General features: G+C 33.0%; 1 protein-coding gene across 3 annotated transcripts in view; it reads left to right on the top strand.

The window, feature by feature from the left end:
• Positions 1-22092, top strand: part of LOC150110505 (Ig-like and fibronectin type-III domain-containing protein 1) — a 325466-nt gene that overhangs the window by 253049 nt on the left and 50325 nt on the right. For all 3 annotated transcript variants that reach the window (XM_090394289.1, XM_090394271.1, XM_090394280.1), the window contains exons 19-22: positions 2264-2445; positions 4021-4171; positions 7477-7605; positions 16837-16983. In XM_090394289.1, coding sequence (XP_090250415.1) covers positions 2264-2445; positions 4021-4171; positions 7477-7605; positions 16837-16983 — 609 coding nt within the window. The remainder of the gene's footprint in view (positions 1-2263; positions 2446-4020; positions 4172-7476; positions 7606-16836; positions 16984-22092) is intronic.

A 22092-nucleotide genomic window follows, 5' to 3' on the forward strand; every position in this document is an offset into this window, starting at 1 on the left:
CAGGAAAATATTTTTTTGCTTGTAGATGATCAGAACCTTTGGAATATTATTGGTAATTTTGCTGATATGGTGGCCCAGGAAGATTTGAATAAGTTGGACAGATGGACAAATGAATAGAAATATCAGTTTAATGTTAAATGTAAGGTCTAGAAATCTGGTATTCACCAATTAGAGGTTGCATACTCTATTGGTAGAACTCCACTAGAGGAAGTGGAGGAGGTAAGGATCTTTGGGTGATATTCAAAAAAAATTTGAAGTTTAAGGAACATATTGTGAAGATGATGTGCATAACCCAGGGGATTGCTGCAATACTAAGAATGATTTTGACCAGCAGATAAAAGAGTGGTGATTTCATTGCATTAAGCCTGATAAGACCACATCTAGATTACTGTGCTCTAATCTGGTTACTAGGATTTCAAGGAATGATGTAACCTTGTAAACAGTAAATTAAAGATGCCAAGAAATTATTATTATTATTGGATCCTCCATGAAGTTGGTAGACTCATCATGGGAGGTTCATTCAACTGATAACATATTTACCATACTGAATCTTAAAATCTTTAATGTTCCTTGCATTAACCACACATTCCAATAATGTGTTCCATTCACTGACAATTCTCCATCTGAAAAATCTACTCCTCATACCCCTCTTCACCACACTTTTATATAACTTCCACAGATGGCCTCTTCTTACCTTCTACTCTTTTTTATACTGGATTAATCCAATAAAATCCTCACTAACTTAAATCTATCATATCATCTCTTTTCCTCCTATCCACCAAACTCTGCAATCCACATTTTTTCAACCTCTCTCCATAGTTAGCATTCCAAAGTCCTGATATTGTCTTAGTCACTCGTCTCTGGAAACTCTCCAATGTTTCCACATCACACTGAAAACCAGGTGATCAAATTTCAGCAGAATAGTCCAAGTGTGATCTGACCAGTGCTCTCTACAGTGGTGCAACCACTTCTTTATCCCTACATGTTAGAGTACTTCTTATCATAGCAGCACTACAATGTGCAGCCTTTGCAACACTAGCAATATGCCCTCTAAACTTGGAGTGGTGGTTGACAGTCTGCTGTCAATCATCACTCCCAAATCTCAAATCTCCTCCACTTCCTGCTGTATGGCAGCATTGATATAGTACATAACCTTATATTTCTGCACTCCAAAATGCAATACCTTGCACTTGTTAATATTAAAACTACAACTACACTCCTTTGTAGAAGAGTAAAACTGATTTCTCCAAATCAGTTTTATTCTTGGTTTAATCCTTTATCCAAGCATAAGCAAATAAAGTCCATGCATGAAGTATCTTCACAATGATGCTACTTGTATATACAAGCTAATGACCTCACATCAGTTGCCTTAGTATCCCATAATGCAAAACTCACATTCTTTAGGGTGTGTATAATGCTATTCATTATGGGAAGAGCCACTACCCAGACCAGTGTCAACCTATTGAGGTCTCATCAGTGGGAGGTAGACCCAGAAGGGATATGAAGGTTGAAGTAATGCCAAAATCATATATTTCCCATATACAAGTAGTGAAAAGATGTTTCACACTATTATTAAATTACTTTGGATCAGAGATAGATGTTGAAAGTTTTTCACTTGGTTAACTTTGTGAAAACTTTGTTGCTTATACTTGGATAAAGGCTTAAACCAAAAATATAAAAAATATAATTTTCTTGGCATCTTTAGTTTATAGTTAAACTAAGTGAAAAAACTTTCAACATGTATCTTGGGGAAAAAAAATGATATCAAAACTGTTTTGGTGCTCATTACGTAGATAGACTTGACTGCATACCAATCCTACAGAGCTTGCTGAATAGAAAATGAAGAACTGAGTTGATTGAGATATTTATGCTGATGTGAGGTAATTACAGGATTGGCATTGGGGATATTTTTCATTTAGTAGAGCAAGGAAAGTGAAGAACAAGAACCATCTCTGGTAGTTGTGGAAGAAGGTGGAGAATAAGAAGGCAAGACTTGATTTTATTGTATAGAGAGTGGTTGGTCCATGGAATACATTGCCTGATAGGGTGGCAAACATACAGACTGAATGGGTTTAAGGAGGGGCATGACAGATTGTGTATTGTCAAGGTAGGGCCTTGCAAGATGAGTTTTGTGACTTCATGGAGTTCCTAGATAGTAATAATAATAATAATAATATATGCCTTTCATATATATATTAAAATTAATAAAATGTAGAAATAATTTTGTTCTTGATATACTAACAAGAACTTTTATTTTTTTCAGTTCATCCATCAGTTCAGAGTGAGACCACAGTAATAAGAGCTGAAGAAGGAAGTGCTACACAACTGCTTTGTATAGTTTCTGGCCATCCTGAGCCTAGAGTTCTTTGGTACCAAGATGAAGAAATGAGAAAACCTGTCAAAAGGGGACCAAATATGGATATGCTAATGATGCCACATGAAGAAGTAATCAGACATTTTTTATGAATATAGTACAATAATACTTTCTAGAATGAATGCTTCAGATGGATTTCTGAAGTAATTATACATATAGCCAAATCCCTAATTTTTGGTGAAGAAATGTAAAAATATACAAAGTGGCTATAAAATAATGAACATGATGTTTTAACTTGTGCGATACATGCAGAAACATTGTGTGTTCAGTCTTGTTTTCACTGTTACCAAAAATATTAATATATGAATTGAATCAACCTACTGCTAGTTTATATATATATGGTAATGATTATGGTATCATTTTACCATAATTATTCTTCTTTCTACTTGCCACATGTTGAAAAAAAACTCATGAGGGTTTTTCATGACTTGCTCTTTATACACTTCATGCAACTGATGATTATCATTATTCTTGTTATGCCTCCAAAGTACCTTCTTCTTCTTCTAGATTTCTTGTTTTATTCTCTCATTCATCCATTTTACATCTATAAACAACAAATTAACAATAACTCCAGTAAAGATATCCATATAGTATAGATAACCATAGTAAAGACAATAAAAATTACATGATAACCACAATAAAGATTAGACATTTTACACCTGCCTTATTCAGCCTTTGGAATACATTCACTTATTGATGCTATTATGTATTTTATTGACAGTTTCCCAAGCAGCATTTTTTTCCTTACCGTTCAATTCCTCATTCCATGCTGTAGCTTCAATCTGTTTCTAAGCTTGTCATAATCACCAGCCTTGTAATTTCACATGTATCCTTTCCTCACAAAAATCTTCGTATGACTTCTCACAACTCAGGTGATCACTTCATGATCACTCTCACCAAATGGTGAGAATTGCAAAGTCCCATTTATAATTATATCCTCTGATGAAACAATCAGATTAAAACTCTTTGTTCTCACGTGCCCTCATTTATGTACTGCATGAGACATGTCTCTCGACAACTTCTTTCATTTTCATTCATTTTCCTCATTTACAAGTGTTGTCTCTTCATTCCAGTCTATACTGCCATAATTAAAATCACCCTTTCTTTGTTCATTAATCCAAGTTACTTATACATTTCCTCATTACCACCCTCCACATTCCCTGTATAGCAACATCCCACTAAATATCTCTTCCTGTCAACCTCCATCTCTCACCACACCGCCTCAAAACTATTGCCACTATTTCCTTCTTTCATGTCTACCTTATGTTGACATAATTCTCCTATTATGTGTACGTGTGTGTGTGTGTGTGTATTGCATATTATATATATATCTATAGACATGCACATACGTGTGTGCATGTATGGGACTGACTTAATATATATACATATTATGTTATTACTTTATACAGTGTAAAAATAAAAACAGATTAGGATTATTTATTGATAGATAATAATGCCTTTTAGTCTAAAATTTGGGCATGGCTTTGTGCAAGGGTGTTTTATAATTTTTTTTGTAAAGAGCATTTATATCAAAATTTATATAAAAAATTATGAATTTTTATTTTATTAATAACATTTTATTAATAAAAATAATAAATTAATGTAAATTCATTGTTATATATGTTTTAATGAATTTAATATTTTAGGAAAAATATACATATATTGCAAGCCTTGTGATTCCTAATGTGAGTAAAATTGATGAAGGACAATATTTTTGCCATGCAGAAAATCAATATGGAAAAGCAGCCTTAAATATCACACTTAAACTTGTTCACAAATTGTATGCCAACACATCAGGTAAAAAACATCTCATTGTACAGCGAATTAAACTTAGTTGTTTGTTATTTATTTTAGATATTCACATTAAGTAATGATCCATCTTTCATAATTAGATAATTGCTGAAAGTAAAATTAACAAACGTCTTATATTCAAACTGATACCATGCTTCACCTTATTATGCTGTGAAATTTCTGTTTCAGTAATTCATATCACTAGAAACACAATGATTTTGATGCATGATTTCTTTCTACAATGTTAATTCCATAGACTGATAAATATCTGAATTTCTCCCTTTACACAGTGTTTTCATGAGAGCAAGAACGGTCAATGAGTTCAAGGAGTGGTATGATAGACTTTGTGTTTCCTAGGAAGGACCTCCCACGATGAGTCTCTTGACTCCATGGAGGCCTGAATAACAATTTTATTTATTTTCAGTGTTTCTGCTGTGTTTCTCAGACTATGCAACCACAGAGCATTAGTCTCAATAAGCCAAACTTTTTTTTTTTTTTTTTTTTTGATGTAGCAAGCAGCAACTGCCTAAATTTTTATTGCTGCTTGCTATAAATCTAAATATTTTTATTACTACCTACAAAAAAAAAATCATTATTTTAAAATCTGCTTATTCATTTTTGCAAAATCAGCAGATAAGATCCACTTACATTTCTGGGAGGATCTAGGAATCTTGATTCTGTAATTTAGTTTAAGTTTATGCTGATTTCTGGTTCTTGAAATGATGAAGTTGCATTCTGTGATATTTTTGTATTATGTTAAATCAGAACATTTCTAAATTAACTCCTTTTATCAAGTTAAGCTTTTATCTCGCTTCACATAAATGAGTTATTTCCCTTATTTACAGAGAACCATAAATTTTCAGTTCTTTACAAAGAAAAGTGAGCATGATCAGAAAATTAATTTGATAGAAAGGTTAGCCCATCTATGGAAGTTTTATGTTTACTGGATATAACACCTAGAAAGAGGGGGGGGGGTATGATGGCTTGTAGACTGCTGTAATTGATTGGAATGAGATGGTTATGCAGAATGACTATCGTATTTCTTATGACAGTGTGTATAAACAGACATGACAGTCATGTCTGTTTATTGATGCTAGAAGTATTATTATTATTATTACATAACACCTCCAGGGAGTCCAAAGACTCATCGAGGGAGGGCACCTAATCTACAACTCTCTGTCTCCACCACTCAATCCACCAACTGCGATGAAATGCAACTACCATCATTATCTGCACCAATGTCATCTATCATCATTAGTATTTTCACAGATAATCACAAACATCCATGCCCATGGCGGGATTCGAATGCACAGCCTTTTGGCTGGAGAGTGAATACACTGACCACTCAGCAACCAGACTGGCCATAAAGTATCAGGAATAAGAGAATGGGAGAATAAGAGAAGTATCATGAATAAGAGAATTCCCATCATCAGTTGCTCTCATCATTATTTTGTTACAAAAGGCAAGCAAATTACTGAAACAAAACACATTAATGAATCCATGTTAACTTGTACAGATAATATTACTCTGTCTAATTTTGAATATGACTTCTCACTAATTTCTTCAAAATCTCTCCAAAATATGAACAACTTCAGAAGAAATACAAACTGATCTAACTTGACACTTCCATTCTGTGATCACCATTATACAGTGGCACTATCTTGTCTTCCTTCCACTCTTCATGCACTTTGCCAATAGCTAAACTTTTGGTGAACAGCCAGTTCAATGAAACTCTCAGTCCTTTAGTATATTCTCTTAAAATGCATGTTAAAATTCCCTCCACTTTCACTGCCTTATTGACTTCTAGAGTGCTTTGTATTTGAAACACATTTTCTTCACTCTTCTAAACCATGAATCCTCGTTACTTTATTATAAAATGCAAGCAAATTGCTGAAAAAGACCACTGCTTAACAAATCCATGCTGACTTACACAGATAATTTCTTGTATAGTGAAACCTGTGGAGTATCCATGACTATAGAACAATATGTATGCCACAGTAAAATAAATTTTATTTTGTCTTATGTATTCATCAGTACAATTATCAAACAACAATAGGAATTGAATTAAGAAAGAGTAGTGCGCATGCTTAAATTGGAATCCCTCTATGTATATAGCCGCATGTTTATGGATTAAAACTAATTGGTCAAAATTAAAACTAATTAAATTAAAATATATAAGAGAGAAATTTATTTCATACAATTGAGGATAACAATTTCTCAAACTTTCAGCCCATTAGGTTTACATGAACATGCGACTGTACACATGGAAGGATTCTAATTTACGCATGCATGCTATTGTTTTTTAATTTAATTCCTATTGTTGTTCGATAATTGTACTGATGATGTCTTATGATACATAAGAATATTTACATAATAAAATTTATTTTACAGTGGCATATATGTTATTCTATAGTCATGCACCGATCATATTACCCCATCTGTCCAATTTTGAATACAATTTCTCACTAATTTCTTTAAAATGTTAACAACTACAGAAGAAATACAAACCAGTCTGTAGTTTTACACTTTTATTCTGTCATCATCCTTATGCAATGGCACTCTTGCCCTCCTTCCACTTCTCATGCACTTTCCCAGTAGTTAAGCATTCATTGAACAACCAAGATGAAATACCTGAGTGAAGTGATTATTAAACAACTTTACTGTGTCTTCTGCATTGATCTCTTGACTTCCATTTTCATGTAATGTTATTCTTCCACAGTCATTTTTCCTTCTGCTGGCTACATAACAAAATAATTCCTCAGAATTTTACCTGAACTGAAGTGCTAGTTTCTTTGCATATTCCATTTTTGTCTTTCTTACTGTGTTGGTCACTTTCCTGCCTTCACCGTTATATTTTCATGCAATTGTTCTTCACCTCTCTCTCTCTCTCTCTCTATCTATACTTTTTTAATTTTTTCACCTACCGTTCCTGTTTCGTTTCATTGGTCATCCACCTTATTGAATTCAATCATGTTATTTTTTCACATTTAGAAATGTAATTTATCATTGTTATTGATAAATATTTTAAAATTAATTTTAAACTTGATATGACATACACAAAACATATATCTTCCAAATGCATATATCTATACAATATATGGATAAATACAGTTGATTCTCAATATTTCAAATTCAGGACCAGAAGAATGGTTTTTATAGTGTTTACTAAAGTGGATTTCTTTTAGCATTCTACCATTAAGATTTAATTTGGGACTTTTTGGTAGCCTTTTTTTTTATAGCAGTGTTTGCTACAGTGAGAATTAACTGTATATAGCACAGTCTTACCATTTTTTATAAAATGTTATTTTTAGCTTGCTGTGAAGAAAAAGGAGTGTCTCCAGAGTGTAGTGATGCCTGTTCATTTGATGTTGATATCAGTATTGCTCTCAACAAACCCAGATGCTTCAGAGAGCTTGATAAGCTGATGTTTTGTGCAGCAGGTAAGTATTCCTATGTCTTACTTAATAAGATAATGTTCCAGAATATGGAATTTATTTTCTCATTTTCTCTTTTCCTCCCCATTCCCCTTTCTTAGTACAAATGATAGAGCTTGACATGAGTATCAAATCAACAGCCACATAATGAACCAAACTTTAACCACACAAACCTAATTTTTGTTAAGCACTTATTGGGAGCGGTGAAAGAAGAAAAGGTTTCTGACAAAAAAAAAAGAAAAAAGAAAAGATATATGTGAAATTATAAGGGGGATGATTGTGGGAAGCTCCATAGTCAGTTAGTGTCAATACATTGGATTAATGAGCTGTGGAGAAAACATGTTGACAGAGCATTGGAATTGATAAGGTAGTATCTGACACAAGCAATGTATAATTGCATATCAAGAGTTAAACAAATAAATAGAGTAGGAGTAAAATGGATGAACCATGAAATCAAACAAACAGGGTTAGAAAAGAAGATGTTGTGGAGAAGGTACAAAACAGAAAATCAAATGAATGAAGAGTATAAAGTGCAGACTAATAAAGTTGACATGCATGGTAAAGAAAAAAAATGTATGAAAGAAGATTGGCTAGTCAGGCCAAGAATAACTCAATATTCATCTGCTATGTGCAAGTGATAGGAAGAATAATTATGGCAGATTGACACTGATGGGTTGTTATTGTAATAAGGTAACCATTGCAAAGCATATAGTGGAATTATTTAATGAACACTTCACTGATGTATATCATAATTGGTGTAAATGATGCTGTGCAACATGTAGAAGGGAAGGAAGTATTAGGAGAATTGGAGGTGAAAGAATCAGATGTGATCAGGTGTTGATTGGGTTAGATGTTAATAAAGCTGTGGGAATGAATGACATCACTGTGTAATTTTAAGAAATATTCAAAACAGTTAGTTATACCTTTGACCTAGTCATTTAATGAAAGTCTGTCAGTGGGAAAGATTCCTAAGGAGTGGAAAGAAGGCAAATTAGTCTTCTAAATTGGAAACCAAAGTTTCCAATTTAGACTACTCTGTATATTTGCAGTTGCAGCCAAGGTATTAAAGAAGTTTTTTTTGTTTATTTTTATTTAATTTTTTTTTTATTAAGTTGGGAATCAAATGCAAAATTAGGTTGATGGATATAGGATTCTTGATGATGTCAGCATTGGTTTGTATGATATATCTTGTTTTAGCAAATCTACTTGATTTGTATACAGGTTAGTGTACAAGCTGTAGAGGATGGGAACAGATAATAAATTGGTTACATAGATTAAAGATTGGCTCTCTGAATGATACCAGCAAGTTGTGTATGATGGTACAGTATCTCAAAAAAAAAAAAAAAAAAAAAAAAAAGAGGAAGGCAACTAGTGGTGTGCTCCAGGTGTCTGTTCTTGAGCTCTTCTGTTTAAGTTATTTTTAATGATATTTCATATGGATTGTCTGGGATCTTCTGTCTGCTGATGATGTCAAGTTGGGAAGAATTATAGCTGCACTGTTGATGTTAATTTTTTTCAGAAAGAAAAATAGACTTTTTTTTAAATAGACTTTTAGTTTGGACAAATGAGTGTGGGTACAATTTTAATATTAATAAGTGCAAGGTGTTGTATTTTGGAGTCATATAAGGCTGTGTACTATATTGATGGAACTGTGTTTCAGGAAGTGGATGAAATTCAAGATCTGGTTGATGATAGGCTGAAGTTTAGAGGGCACATTGCAAGTGTTGCAAATACTGCATATTGCATTGCCACTATAATATGGAGTAGGGCTAATAATAATAATAATTAATAATAATAATAATAATAATATCATCTCTTTTCTGCCTATCCCCAAACTCTGTAATTTACATTCCTTTAACCTATTACGATATCCAACATTCCAAAGTATTGATATTTCATCTCACTGGACCTCCAATGTTTCCACAATGAAAACTAGGTGACTAAATTTGAGTACAGTAGTCCAAGTGTGGTCTGACCAGTCCTTTATATAGTGTACTCAAATTTAGTCACCTAGTTTTCATTGTGGAAACATTGGAGGTCTAGTGATGAATGACTAAAGAAATATCAATACTTTGGAATGTTGGATATGGTAATAGGTTAAAGGAATGTAAATTACAGAGTTTGGGGATAGGCAGAAAAGAGATGATATTATTATTATTATTATTATTATTATTTTGTGACACCTCCATATGATATGATAGAGACATTTAAGTTAGTGAGGGAATTTTATCAGATTAATAAATAGGATTATAAAAAAGAGTAGAAGGTGACAGGAAAAGAATCAGATGACATCACTGGAGTTGTATAGGAGTGAAAAAAGGATGTGGGGAGTGGATTTTTTACATGGATTGTGGGTGAATGGAATAAATTGCCAGAATATGTTGTGAATGGTTCACAGACAACTGGACAGATGGACCAGCTAAAAGTATCCTTTCCAATGTGTTGATATTTTCAATGCTAGACAAACTACAGAAGGAGCAATATGTTACTGAGGCTGCTATACTTCAGTTTAAAACTGGCCAAAGAAACATGAGACAGAACCTGTGCAATAATACTTTAGCAAGAAATGAACAGATGAAGAGTTTAGTTGCATGGCATCAAGAATTCAAAGATAATAGTCAGATTTTATTCTGCTTAGAGGTTAGGATACAATTTTGTTCCATCTGCATAACAAGGTTTATTTCGTTTTATGTGTTATTAATACTTTTTAAACTTGGACCTAACCTGGGCATTCTATAATTACTTAATTTACTTCTTTTTATCATGTAATATTTTATTTTGTTTTAAAAGAAAGTCTTCTTAAACTTGGACCTAAATGGAACATTTTTTAATTACTAGATATATGAAGAGCCAAAGGCTTCAATTTGGCGACATATGACTTGTTTAAGTTAAGGGATATTACATCCCATATCATTTCTCAGCCAAATATGAAACTCAAAGAGTTTCATGCCGAATATAGTAAAAACTATATAAAGTTCGGCGATTCCAAGCGTAAGCAAATACCTGGATACTGCAGCAACTGACCCTTAAGGTAGTGCAAGTGAGGCAACTCATGTCAAAGGCAGAGCAAGCTCTGATCACTATTCTTGATATTTACCCATAATGTGAACTTAGCTCCTAGGAGCTGTATTATTGTTCAACATTATGAGAGAAGGCCAGTTTTAAAACTCTTTGAGTTTCTTATTCGGCTGAGAAACGATATGGGATGTAATATATTTATAAATATTTATAAAAATCAAGTGGATATTAAATCCAGCATTATTTCAAAGCCAAATACAGAAACTATAAAAGGGATATTACATCCCATATCGTTTCTCACTTACTATAGTTTTTACTATATTCGGCATTTCATGCCGAATATAATGAAAACTATAGTAAGTGATATAGTGATATAATATAATATAATTTTTACTATATTCGGCATGAAACTCTTTGAGTTTCGTATTCGGCTGAGAAATGATATGGGATGCAATATCCCTTAACTTAAACAAGTCATATGTCACCGAATTGAAGCCTTTGGCTCTTCATATATCTAATAATTTATTAGGACACCTCTCGGCAATACTCATAGAGGGGTTGTAAATTCTGTTCACTACAAACTTGATATTAACTTGGTCTACCTACTCACTGATGAGACCTCAATAAATGTTGAAACCGGTTTGGGTAGTGACCTTTTCTCATAATTTGGAACAGTAATACAGCTCCTAGGAGCTAAGTTCACATTATGGGTAAATATCATTGGAGCTTGCTCCACCATTTTTTAATTATTCTATCTTTTTTCATTAGAAGAATTCTATTTTATGTGTAATAATGTCTTTTGAAACTTGGACCTTACATGGACAGTTTTTAGCTATTTTCATTTTTTTTAGCATATTTTACACATGAGAAAAATATTTTTTAAACTTTGACCTAATTAGGTTGTCTCCCAGTAAACCTATCACCTACTTGTCCTGTTGCCCAGTTTTCACTGAACCATTGTGAATATGTATGGATCTGAGAGCTAGGTTGAAAGTAAAGCAGATAATCAAAAATTGAAAATGCTGATATAAGAATTGTAGAAGCAATTATAAAACTTAACAGCTAGGTAGCATCAATAGTGAGCCCATAAATTAAAACAAAACAGTAGAACTGAATGTGGTATTACTAATATTCAAGGAATTCTGAAGTACTAGTAACCGAGGTGGTGTTGATGAAAGATTATTTTTTTATTTTTTTGGTGGTGTGAGACCATCATCCTACTTGATGGGGATCTGAACTCACTTGATAAAGTTCCATGCTCCTTGAAAAGTTGATAGAGAATCTTTGCAATAAACAGCATGGGTTTATTAAAGGAAGGTCATATTTAAGCAACTTGCTCACATTTTATAATAATGTTATTATTGAGTTAAATCCTTTTAGATTTTTCTAAGGCTTTTGACAGAATACGATGGAATACTATCGCATAAATTCAAGGATATGGGATTGGATTATAAAATATTAGTGTGGATAAGAGGATGACTGAATGACAGATATCAAAAAGTTTTATATGAGAGATGTGAGTTGGCAAGATTTAAGGCAACCAGTTGTGTATCACATGGAACAGTCCTTCTTACATGGTTATTCATTCTATACATACACTACATTAGGAAGGATTTCACAGGTTTATACACCTGTTTGCTGATGATGCAAAGATAGGTAGGGTAATCAGGCATTATTCAGGTTATATGATCAAGTTTTATTCCTGGAGGGATGGGAAGGGTTGAAGCTTAGAAGTGCATGAGGAGAATGTATTTCGTATATTAAGTACTCTGGAAGTTAAGGCAGTGGGGCTGGTTGTGATTTCACCATGTGTTTTAAGAGATTATTCTAAGGAATGGATAGTTCCATTGACCTAGTTGTTCAGTGAAAGTCTAGCTACTGGTCAAGTACCCAGTAGGTGAAAGGAGGATAAGATAGTGCTATTGCACAAGAGTGGTGATAGAATGCAGGCATCAAACTATATAGATTAGTTTGTATTTCTTCTGTGGTCAGTAAGCTTTTGGAGAAAGTAGTGAGCGATCATATACAAAATTGACAGATGAGGGTATTATTATCTGTGAAAGATCAGCATGAGTTTGTTAAAGGGAGCTCTTATTTCACTAATTTGCTTCCCTTTTATAATAAACTGACAAGAGTATATGACAAGGGAAATGCATATATTGCCATTTTTTTTTTTTTTTTTTTTGGATTTTGCAAAGGCATTTAATAGAGTGCCACACGATAAGTTGATTTAAATTGCAACACATGGAATTAGATATCAGGGTTAGTGAACTGGATTGGAAATGGTGACAGTTCATTGATGTTCCTTTATACAAATGACAGGTGTATCAAGAATACAGAAAGTGAATTGGTGGTATTAGATATCAGATTAGTGAAATGGATCGGAAATTGAACATCTTGTAGATATCAGACAATTGTGTATGAGGGAGCAGTATCAAGGAAGAGGAAGGTTATAGCTGCGCTGCTATTTTTGTTCAGAAAGATTTAAATAGACTTTTAGTTTGGACAAATGAGTGGCTACAATTTCAATATTAATAAGTGCAAGGTGTTGTATTTTGGAGTCAAGAGATTAAGGCTGTGTACTATATTGATGTAACTGTTTTTCAGGAATGACATCACTGTTTGCAGATGATGTGAAGCTTCAAAGGTTTACTAGTAATAGTACTGATGGTGGCCCTTCAGGTGGATTTAAATCTATAAGCTTGATGGGTGAGGAAATGAATGGGGATTTCAGTTCAATGAAATAAATGTGAAGTTTTGAAATTTGAGATCCACCAGTGGAGAATGCAAACTCTATTGATGGATCTATAATAGAGAAAATGGAAAAGGAAGGGATCTTGGGATGATAGTAGGTAAAAATTTGAAGTTTATGGAAAATATTGCACTGGTGATGAAGGGAACAGAGAATTCCTGCAGTGTTTTAGACAGTTTGAGATAAGAATGGTGATTCCATTGTATAATGCTTTGGTCGAGCCACATCTGGATTATTATGCCCAGATTTGGTCACCAGGATTTATTATTACTACTACCCCAAGACCTCATGGAGTCAAAGACTCATCTGGGAGGCCCTTTTATCACACACACACACACAGCTCATCATACCGTGTTTTAAACACACTCAAACTCCTTGCAGGCACACTCTCAGGCAAGGCATTCCAATAATTTACAACTCTAGATGAAAAAAACCTGCCTCTCACTCCCCTACTCACACCCTCTTTATTCAGTTTCCAGGGATGACTTCTGGTTCTCCCCTGATCTCCCACTATTTTCTGCAGAACCTCTCCAGCATTGATCCTATAACAACCCCTTATCAACTTGTTGGTCTCTATCATATCTTCCCCTCTTCCTCCTGTCCACCAGGCTCTGCAAATTACATCTTCTCAATCTTTCCTCGTACTCGACATTCCAGAGGTCAGAAACTACCTTAGTCAGTCGATTTTGGACCCTCTCCAACATCTCTTCATCCTTCTGAAAACCAGGTGACCAAATCTGGGCACAATAGTCCATTTGAAGAGGATAAGTTAACCTTGGAGAGGATAAACAGACAAAAGTGATATCATGTCTCTACAATAGTAGTTATGAGAACCTGAGTGCATGCAAATTACATAGTTTGGTGGATAGAAGATGAGGAGATTATATGATTGAGACATTTAAACTTTTGAGAGATATTTATAAGATTGAGATGAGAGCTTTTTCATATAGTAGAACAAAGAGAATTGACATGGAAAAGAGTTCATTCCTGGAAGTTGAAAAAGATGGTGGTCAGAAGTAGAGTGAAAAGTAACTTTTTTTGCATAGAGGGTTGATTGGACCAAGTGATTCATTATCTGATAGAGTGGTGGATCTACAGATGGTAATTGGATTTAAGGAGTAGTATGATAGACTTTGTGTTGTGTAAGATGGGTCTTCTGCAACGAGTCTTATGACTCCATGGAGGTCTGGAATAATAATAATAATAATAATAAATGAATTGTTAATCATTATTAATTCTAATAAATAAATAATTTATTGATGATGATAATAAAGAAATTCTCAGAAAATAATGGCATTCAGGAGAGAAAAAGAAAGTAAATCAAAGAATGGTTGAATAATAAAATATTTCAGATACGTGAATGTACTACCATATGAGGATTCAAAATAGATAGACATTAATCTATCAAATTTAGCTATTATAACTGGCATAATACATAACGTATTTAGCCATCCTATTACAAAAACATATTTGATTCAGACTGTATAATGTCTATTCTAAACCATCTTTCTTATATGGAAGTGAAACACTGACCATACAAAAATGAAAAATGAATTCAAGTCAAGGTGCAGAGATGCAAACAACTTGGCATATTATGTGGGATCACAAACTAATGAAGAAATTTTAAAATCTGTGAATATAAAACCTATAACTGACTACATAATTAAATATAAATAAAAGTGGTAGAACATCTAAATCAAATGGACAATAACAAATTCCCAGAATTATTGTACACATACATACCTACATACAATTGACTAGAATAGACTGGATGCATAGGCACATAAGTGGGGGCTACCAGTTCAATATAGCAAAGTGTAATGTTGTAATATTCAGTAAGCACAGAAGAGTAGATTGGTGCAGATATCTCAGAGGAAGCAGATGAGATTAGGGATCAGGTGGTGTTGGCAGACAGGGACCTGAAATTTCAAGGAGAGCACAGCACATTATGGCAATGATGCAGAAGGCACTTACACATAGGAGTAAAGATCTTATGATTCCATTGTATAAGGCTTTGATCAGACTGCATATGGATTACTGTTATATGATGGAAAGGTTTCAGAGATGGTTTGACTAAGATGGTTTCTAGCCCCTTTGAAATGCTGAGTGTGCAGACAGATTGAGGATATTCAAATTGTAGTGTAGTAGATAGAAGAATGAGTGGGGACATGATCAAGACATATAAGTAGGATAAGGGATTATTACTGGATTAATGTAGATCAGATATTTTATAGAATGAGTGGAGACAGAGGGGATAACAAGAGACAATCCCTGGAAGCTTTATAAGGGGAATGAACAGGGAGGGGGAGAGAAGGGGAGTGAGTAGTTGGTTTTTTGCTTGACGAGTGGTAGGTAATTGGAATGCATTGGCTCAGAGAGTGGTGGTGGTGTGGAGACAGTGGATGTATTTAAGTGATGACACATACAATAAACAATAAACTGTATGTGTCATAGTTGCCCTCCCATGATTAGTTGTTTTACTCCATGGAATTCTTGGAATAATAATAATAACATAAACAGGAAAATTGAAAAAGAACTGGAAGACCAAGAAGCCATGCCATTAGACTAAAACAGACTAGTTGACCTATATTCATAATAGGAAGAAGAAGAAGAGACATTCTTTCTCCTTATGGAATATGTGTTGTTCATTATAATTTACTTGTTATTCTAATTCTTCTTTTATAATTTTTGTCTGCATTTTTAAGGATAGTACACAATAATATTCCTCAATTTTTACTATGAAGTTTATTCCCCGTTTTATAAATATTGGTACTGTAATGCTGACTGCAATTTTGGGGAGTTGAAGATAAGCTTTATCTTCAGTTTTATAAATATTGGTACTGTAATGCTGACTGAATTTTGGGGAGTTGAAGATAAGCTTCTCACATGTTTGTTTCTTTCTTTACATCCATATTTTAGCATTCATTATAAATTACATTATTCCAGCTAATTTCCTGTTCTTCAGTTTTGAGATTATTACTTCTGTTCATTTGCTGTTTATTTTGGTTGCTTACATGTTTTCTGTTGTCTTTAAATTTCTGACACTTTTATTCCTCCTTTGCCTTCATATAATTTGGTAAAATTTTATCCTTGTTATACTCTTCCTCTTGCTGGTTTAGTTATATATTAATATCTTTCTTTTCTTTGGTTCAGATTATTTTCTATATTTGTTTCTGTGCTCTGTAAAAGTTTCATTTCACTTGTTTGGAATAATGTTCCCAATATTTTTCCTTTATGTGTATTATTCTGCTGTCCATTTCATTTCCAACCATTTGCTACTATTAACACCTTTTTTTTTTTTTTTTTTGGTTGTTCTTCATTTTAAATAGGAATACTTTTTGTACTACAATTAACAATGTTTTCTCTTCCTTGAATGTGTTATGTCCTCCAAATTCAGTTCCCATTAAATTATCACAGTGAATCACAGAAAATTTTCTTTCCTTTTTTTTTTTTTTTTTTTTTTATAGATGGAAGTGATCATCGAAAGTGCTGTCGTGATCGGGGTGTTTCTCGTAGTTGTTTGAGGTGGTGTCAAGGTCGTCCTATTGTCAATACACATCTGTGCATCCTCCATTCTGTGAAAGAAATTGTAAGCTGTTTTGAAGAAGGAAAAAGTAATTAAATTACATGTTATTTATTGCAAGTATATGGAGAATAAGCCTTTAGTTTTACATCATAGTGAATATTTCTGCCACTTTGTCTTGATGCAAGAATGGATGTTTGTGTGGCTTGACTGCACCATTTTGTTACACTACGTACTTCCACTACCCTGCTTTGTCTTTGTTTTCTCTTTACTTAATTATCATGAATGGTCAGCTGCCTTAACTCTTGACTGCTGCCATCTAGTTGTTTCTACTATATCTTATTTCTCACGCTCTATAGTCTAACAAATTTATTTGTTTAACAACTACTCCAGTTAAACTATATATTGAGTGTGATATAATAAGAGATTAAACCAAAGACAAAGCAGATATTTTCATATTCCCCGCTTATATTATTCTTACTTTAAACTAGTCATGGCATAAATATAAATCATATAACTTCTATCTCATGCAGGTTTGAATTTTTTGGGGGGATAGTGCATCGACAGATTCAGTCCAATGTGTGTTGTTTGCAAACCATTTAATTAAGTCTAAAGGAATATTTACAGAATGATACAGTATATACACTAAGTCAGTACAGTTTTCTTGCTACTCTCAATTCATTCTACTCTAAAGTTTAGTTCTAAGCTAATTCACAGCTTAGCTTAACATTATTATTATTATTATTATTATTATTATTATTATTATTATTATTTCGGGCGACTCCAGGAGTCCTTAGACTCATCGAGGGAGGCCCTAAACATCATGTCCACACAACTATGCGATTACGTTCTCACAGTATCTATCATACCTTGTCTTGAACTCGTTCACCATCATAGCACCCACAACAGACTCTGGCAGCTTATTCCACTCATTTACCACTCTAAAAGTAAAGAACCCAGCTCTAACACCCCTGTTAACCACACTCTTGCAAAAACATTACTTGAATATAAGACATACCTTGGTTAAGCCTAATTCACCATTAACCACGCTACTGGCCAAGACGTCTATAAACATCAAGGTTATCATGGATGCAAAGTGCATATTGAAATATATGATGGATACGAAGTGTATGAGGATGCATATTTGATCCATAATGGCCGGTAAGGGTTAATATACAATATCTCACAAACATAGGCACTTTACATGCATTCTTGTTTAGTTGTAATACTGAACAAGAATGCACTTTACATGCATTACAACTACTTACAATTCCTTTTCAGCATACAGTCCTTCACATTACCCTTTTGTTCATACTTAAGTCTTCTTCTTATCTTTCTTTCTGCTTACTGACTACTTGTTTCTGTTTTCCCACTAAATTTCTTCCTTGTTCAAGTAGTCAACTGTGCCTTTCCTTATTGGATCCTTACCATTGCGGCCATGTGCAGCTCTTTCCTTTACTTCTCTTTCAATTCCTGACAACAAAATCTTGTGTGATGGTGATCTCAAGCAAGAGAAGGCCTATTAAATCCTAAGACAAATTTCCCTTCCGGCGAGCTGCTGTATATAGGCCCAGCTCTCTGTTGTGCACATGCGTGCATCTCTTGAAACTGGTCACATATTTACCTCTGGACATGCTGTCATTCTTCCCTTGTCTTTGGAATTCTTTATCTGTGGCAACTATGGTCATGTATTGACTTCTGGATATGATGACATCATTCTTCATGGGTCTTTGGAATTTTCCATTTATGGCAGTTCTCAGAAATCTTCACTAACTTTAGCATTAGACTTACTGATTTAACATTACTTAATTGCCTTACTCAATGACGTCATGCACCACATTATTTTAACAAAGGCTCAATACACAATAATATTACAAAAAAGATTATTTCAATCAAAATTTAACAATTTTCTGAGTACATTCTCCTAAATAAAAAAGCATAAAACCAAACATGATAAGTTACAAAGTCACTTATCATGAGAGATTTTACATGTCATTGTCTTTAGGTTGGAGATCACTGTTACACACTTATTTGAGAATTGAAGGGGATTTTAAAAAAGTTCTGTGTTTGGTCTCTAGAATAGTATTTCCAACAAACAAATAAATAAAAATTTAAAAGAAACCCTTAGCCTAGTCACAGCTCTAACGTTCCATATGTCAAAAATGTGCATTTAGGAGTTATGTCAAAAACGTGCATTTAGGAGTTACATCATAAATGCACATTTTTTTAAATAAATATTTTTAATAAATATAAATATATCAATAAATCATAATTATAAATAGTAAATATCTGAGCCTGATATAGTCTCAGTTAAAAGGCTTTTTTTTATTTTAAATTAAGTTAATTTTTCATTTATTATATATATATATATAATATATATATAATTAAACCATATATATTCCTGACATAATATTCCTGAATATATATTAAACCATATATATTCCAAAAAACATATTATTAAACCATATATATTCCTAACCATATATATATATATATATATATATATATATATATATATATATATATATATATATATGGTCAGGAAGACAGCTTAAAGTGAGTGTATGAAATCAGTGAATCATATTTCATATTTCATATATGAAATATGAAATATTGTTTATCTTTCTGTAAGTCAGAAAGATAAACAATAGTAGAATAAGTAGGCATCATTTTCATGATTTGCAACCACCTTTATGCTTAAAAATATCTAAAATAAACATGCCTTTCTGTTGTGGACTAAGGAATTATTGCCAGGCTACAATATCTTTTTGATTGAAACCATATCTTTTCATAAAAGAAAATTTTTACCATTTTTTGAAATATTAAAATATGTAGTCTATTAAGATAATATTTAATATCATTTTAGGTTTGCTGGAAACTCTCAGTATTTCTGGAGACCAGTTTACACTAGTTATATAGAAATTAAACAAAAAACATATTATTAAACCTTTTAATCTCTCTTTGTTATTATTATTATTGTAGATTTTTTTTTTTTTTTTGCTTGGTTACAAAATATGTTATACTTGAAAAGAAATTATGTTCTTGTTTTAATCCTTTAGCCAAGCAAAGTTAAATGCATGAAGTATCTTCACTACTGGTTTACTCAAATATAGAGACCATATACTTCGCATCAATTGCCTTATCCCGTAATGCAAATTGCACTGACTTTTGGATATGTACACTGCTCTGCATTATGGTAAACGTCATCACCCAAGCCTGTTTTATTTTGACCTTTATTGAGGTCAAAATCTAAACTATCTACAACTATCTCTGATCTGGAGAATTTTAATAATATGGTGATACATAATTTTTCTAATTATATATGGAAAATATACAACTTATGTATTGATTTAACATCAATAGCTTCCTGGGTCTACCTCTCAGCGATAAGATCTCAATACAGATTTAAACCAGTCTGGATAGTGACCTTTTCCATAATGGATAACAATATATTTGTCCAAAAGGAAGCGTGCTTTGCAATACTGGATACCAAGGCAATTGACATAAAGACAACACCTCTATATCCTTTATATCAGCACTTGGCTAGAGGAAGCTGAACAAGAGGTCATCCCTGGGTATGAGGACTAGATTTTTCATTTGGAGAGATGAATGAATAGAATGGGTTGCGTGAGTCGGTTGTGAGTGATTTGTCTATTAATGGTTTCAAGGAGCGATATGATAGGTATTGTGTTTATAGTTTGGATCCCCCCCATGATGAGTGTTAGGACTCCATGGAGGCGCCCATGCAATAATAATAATCTACGTGTAAACTATTCAAGAAAATACTTCACACATGATCACTTGAGTGAAGAATCAAACAAGAAAATAGTTTTGTCAAGTTTAATATATTATTATTAATTAATTATATATATTTTTTTTTTTATATTGGTCCAACACATGAGAGATTGCAAAACATATAGCACACTGGTGCGATATATAGGGAATGAGTTATGAGAGAAGGAACCTATTGATATTTTTGATATAAATAAATCTACCTCTGTTCTCTAAAACAATCTTCCTCATGAACTGTTCTCCAGCAATTATAACAACCAGTTTTTTTTTAATTGCTGGAGAACAGTTCATGAGGAAGATTGTTTTAGAGAAAAGAGGTAGATTTATTTATTTATTTATCATATCATATTGTTTTCTCTAAAACAATCTTCCTCATGAACTGTTCTCCAGCAATTATAACAACCAGTTTTTTTTTTAATTGCTGGAGAACAGTTCATGAGGAAGATTGTTTTAGAGAAAAGAGGTAGATTTATTTATTTATTTATCATATGGCTTGTATACATGGTTAAAAGACAATAAGATAAAATACACATGAATATAGATAAGATACACATATATGATAATATAAATAAAAAAAGTAAAACATCTACATTCAGGCAAATGCAAATATGAAATTTATGACAAGCATCAGACAGAAGATTAATCATATTTTAACATTTAGGTTTTTAATCCAGTAACAGGAGTAGAATGAAGAGGAGAAAAAGGATTGATGGGTTTTGGGAGAACTGTAAAAGACTTTAGGAAGTTGGGTAGCTGCTAGAATGCAGAAGTATGATAGATTCCAGCTGAGTGGAGCAGAAAAGACATAAACTGAAACAGATTGTCTGTGAGACAGTGAATTGAAAGGGAGTCTCAGTCACAGAGGATCATTGATCACCTAAACAACTCTTCTCTAAACAGCATCCAAAATTTTCAGGGAGCTCTTTTGGTGCACCATCCTAAAAACGAGAACAGTATTGCAAAGTTGAGCAGATTTGAGATTTGTTCATTTGTTGTAGAGAGTTCCGGGTTAGGAATTTAGGTCCTTCATCCATTATAGCTTGATTTGTTTGCTGTGCTCATTATTACTAATGCATCAATGCAATAATAATACAAGTAGTTGTGCTCTCAAGATACTGGTTCAAAAACCATTAAAATATTAGAATAATGAATATGTTGAATATGTATGAATATGTATTATTTATTGTTTTGATGTTGCATAATATCATTGAAGCTTGATGAACTCATATTGGCTTCTCCAATTCCACTGATCAAGCAGGCATGGATGCTGAGGTATTTGCCATTAGCACACACCTGACAGAGATAGTTCATCTACTCCTCAGAATACCAGCTAATCCTTATTGTTCTACTAAAACCCTTGACTGTTTAAGAAGCTCTCCTTCTAAATTCACTAAGTTCTTCTCTAGAT

Source organism: Typopeltis vanoorti, chromosome 1, assembly GCF_054136105.1.
Source record: "Typopeltis vanoorti isolate ZY-2024b chromosome 1, IOZ_Tvanoo_1.0, whole genome shotgun sequence".
NCBI lineage: Eukaryota > Metazoa > Arthropoda > Arachnida > Uropygi > Thelyphonidae > Typopeltis > Typopeltis vanoorti.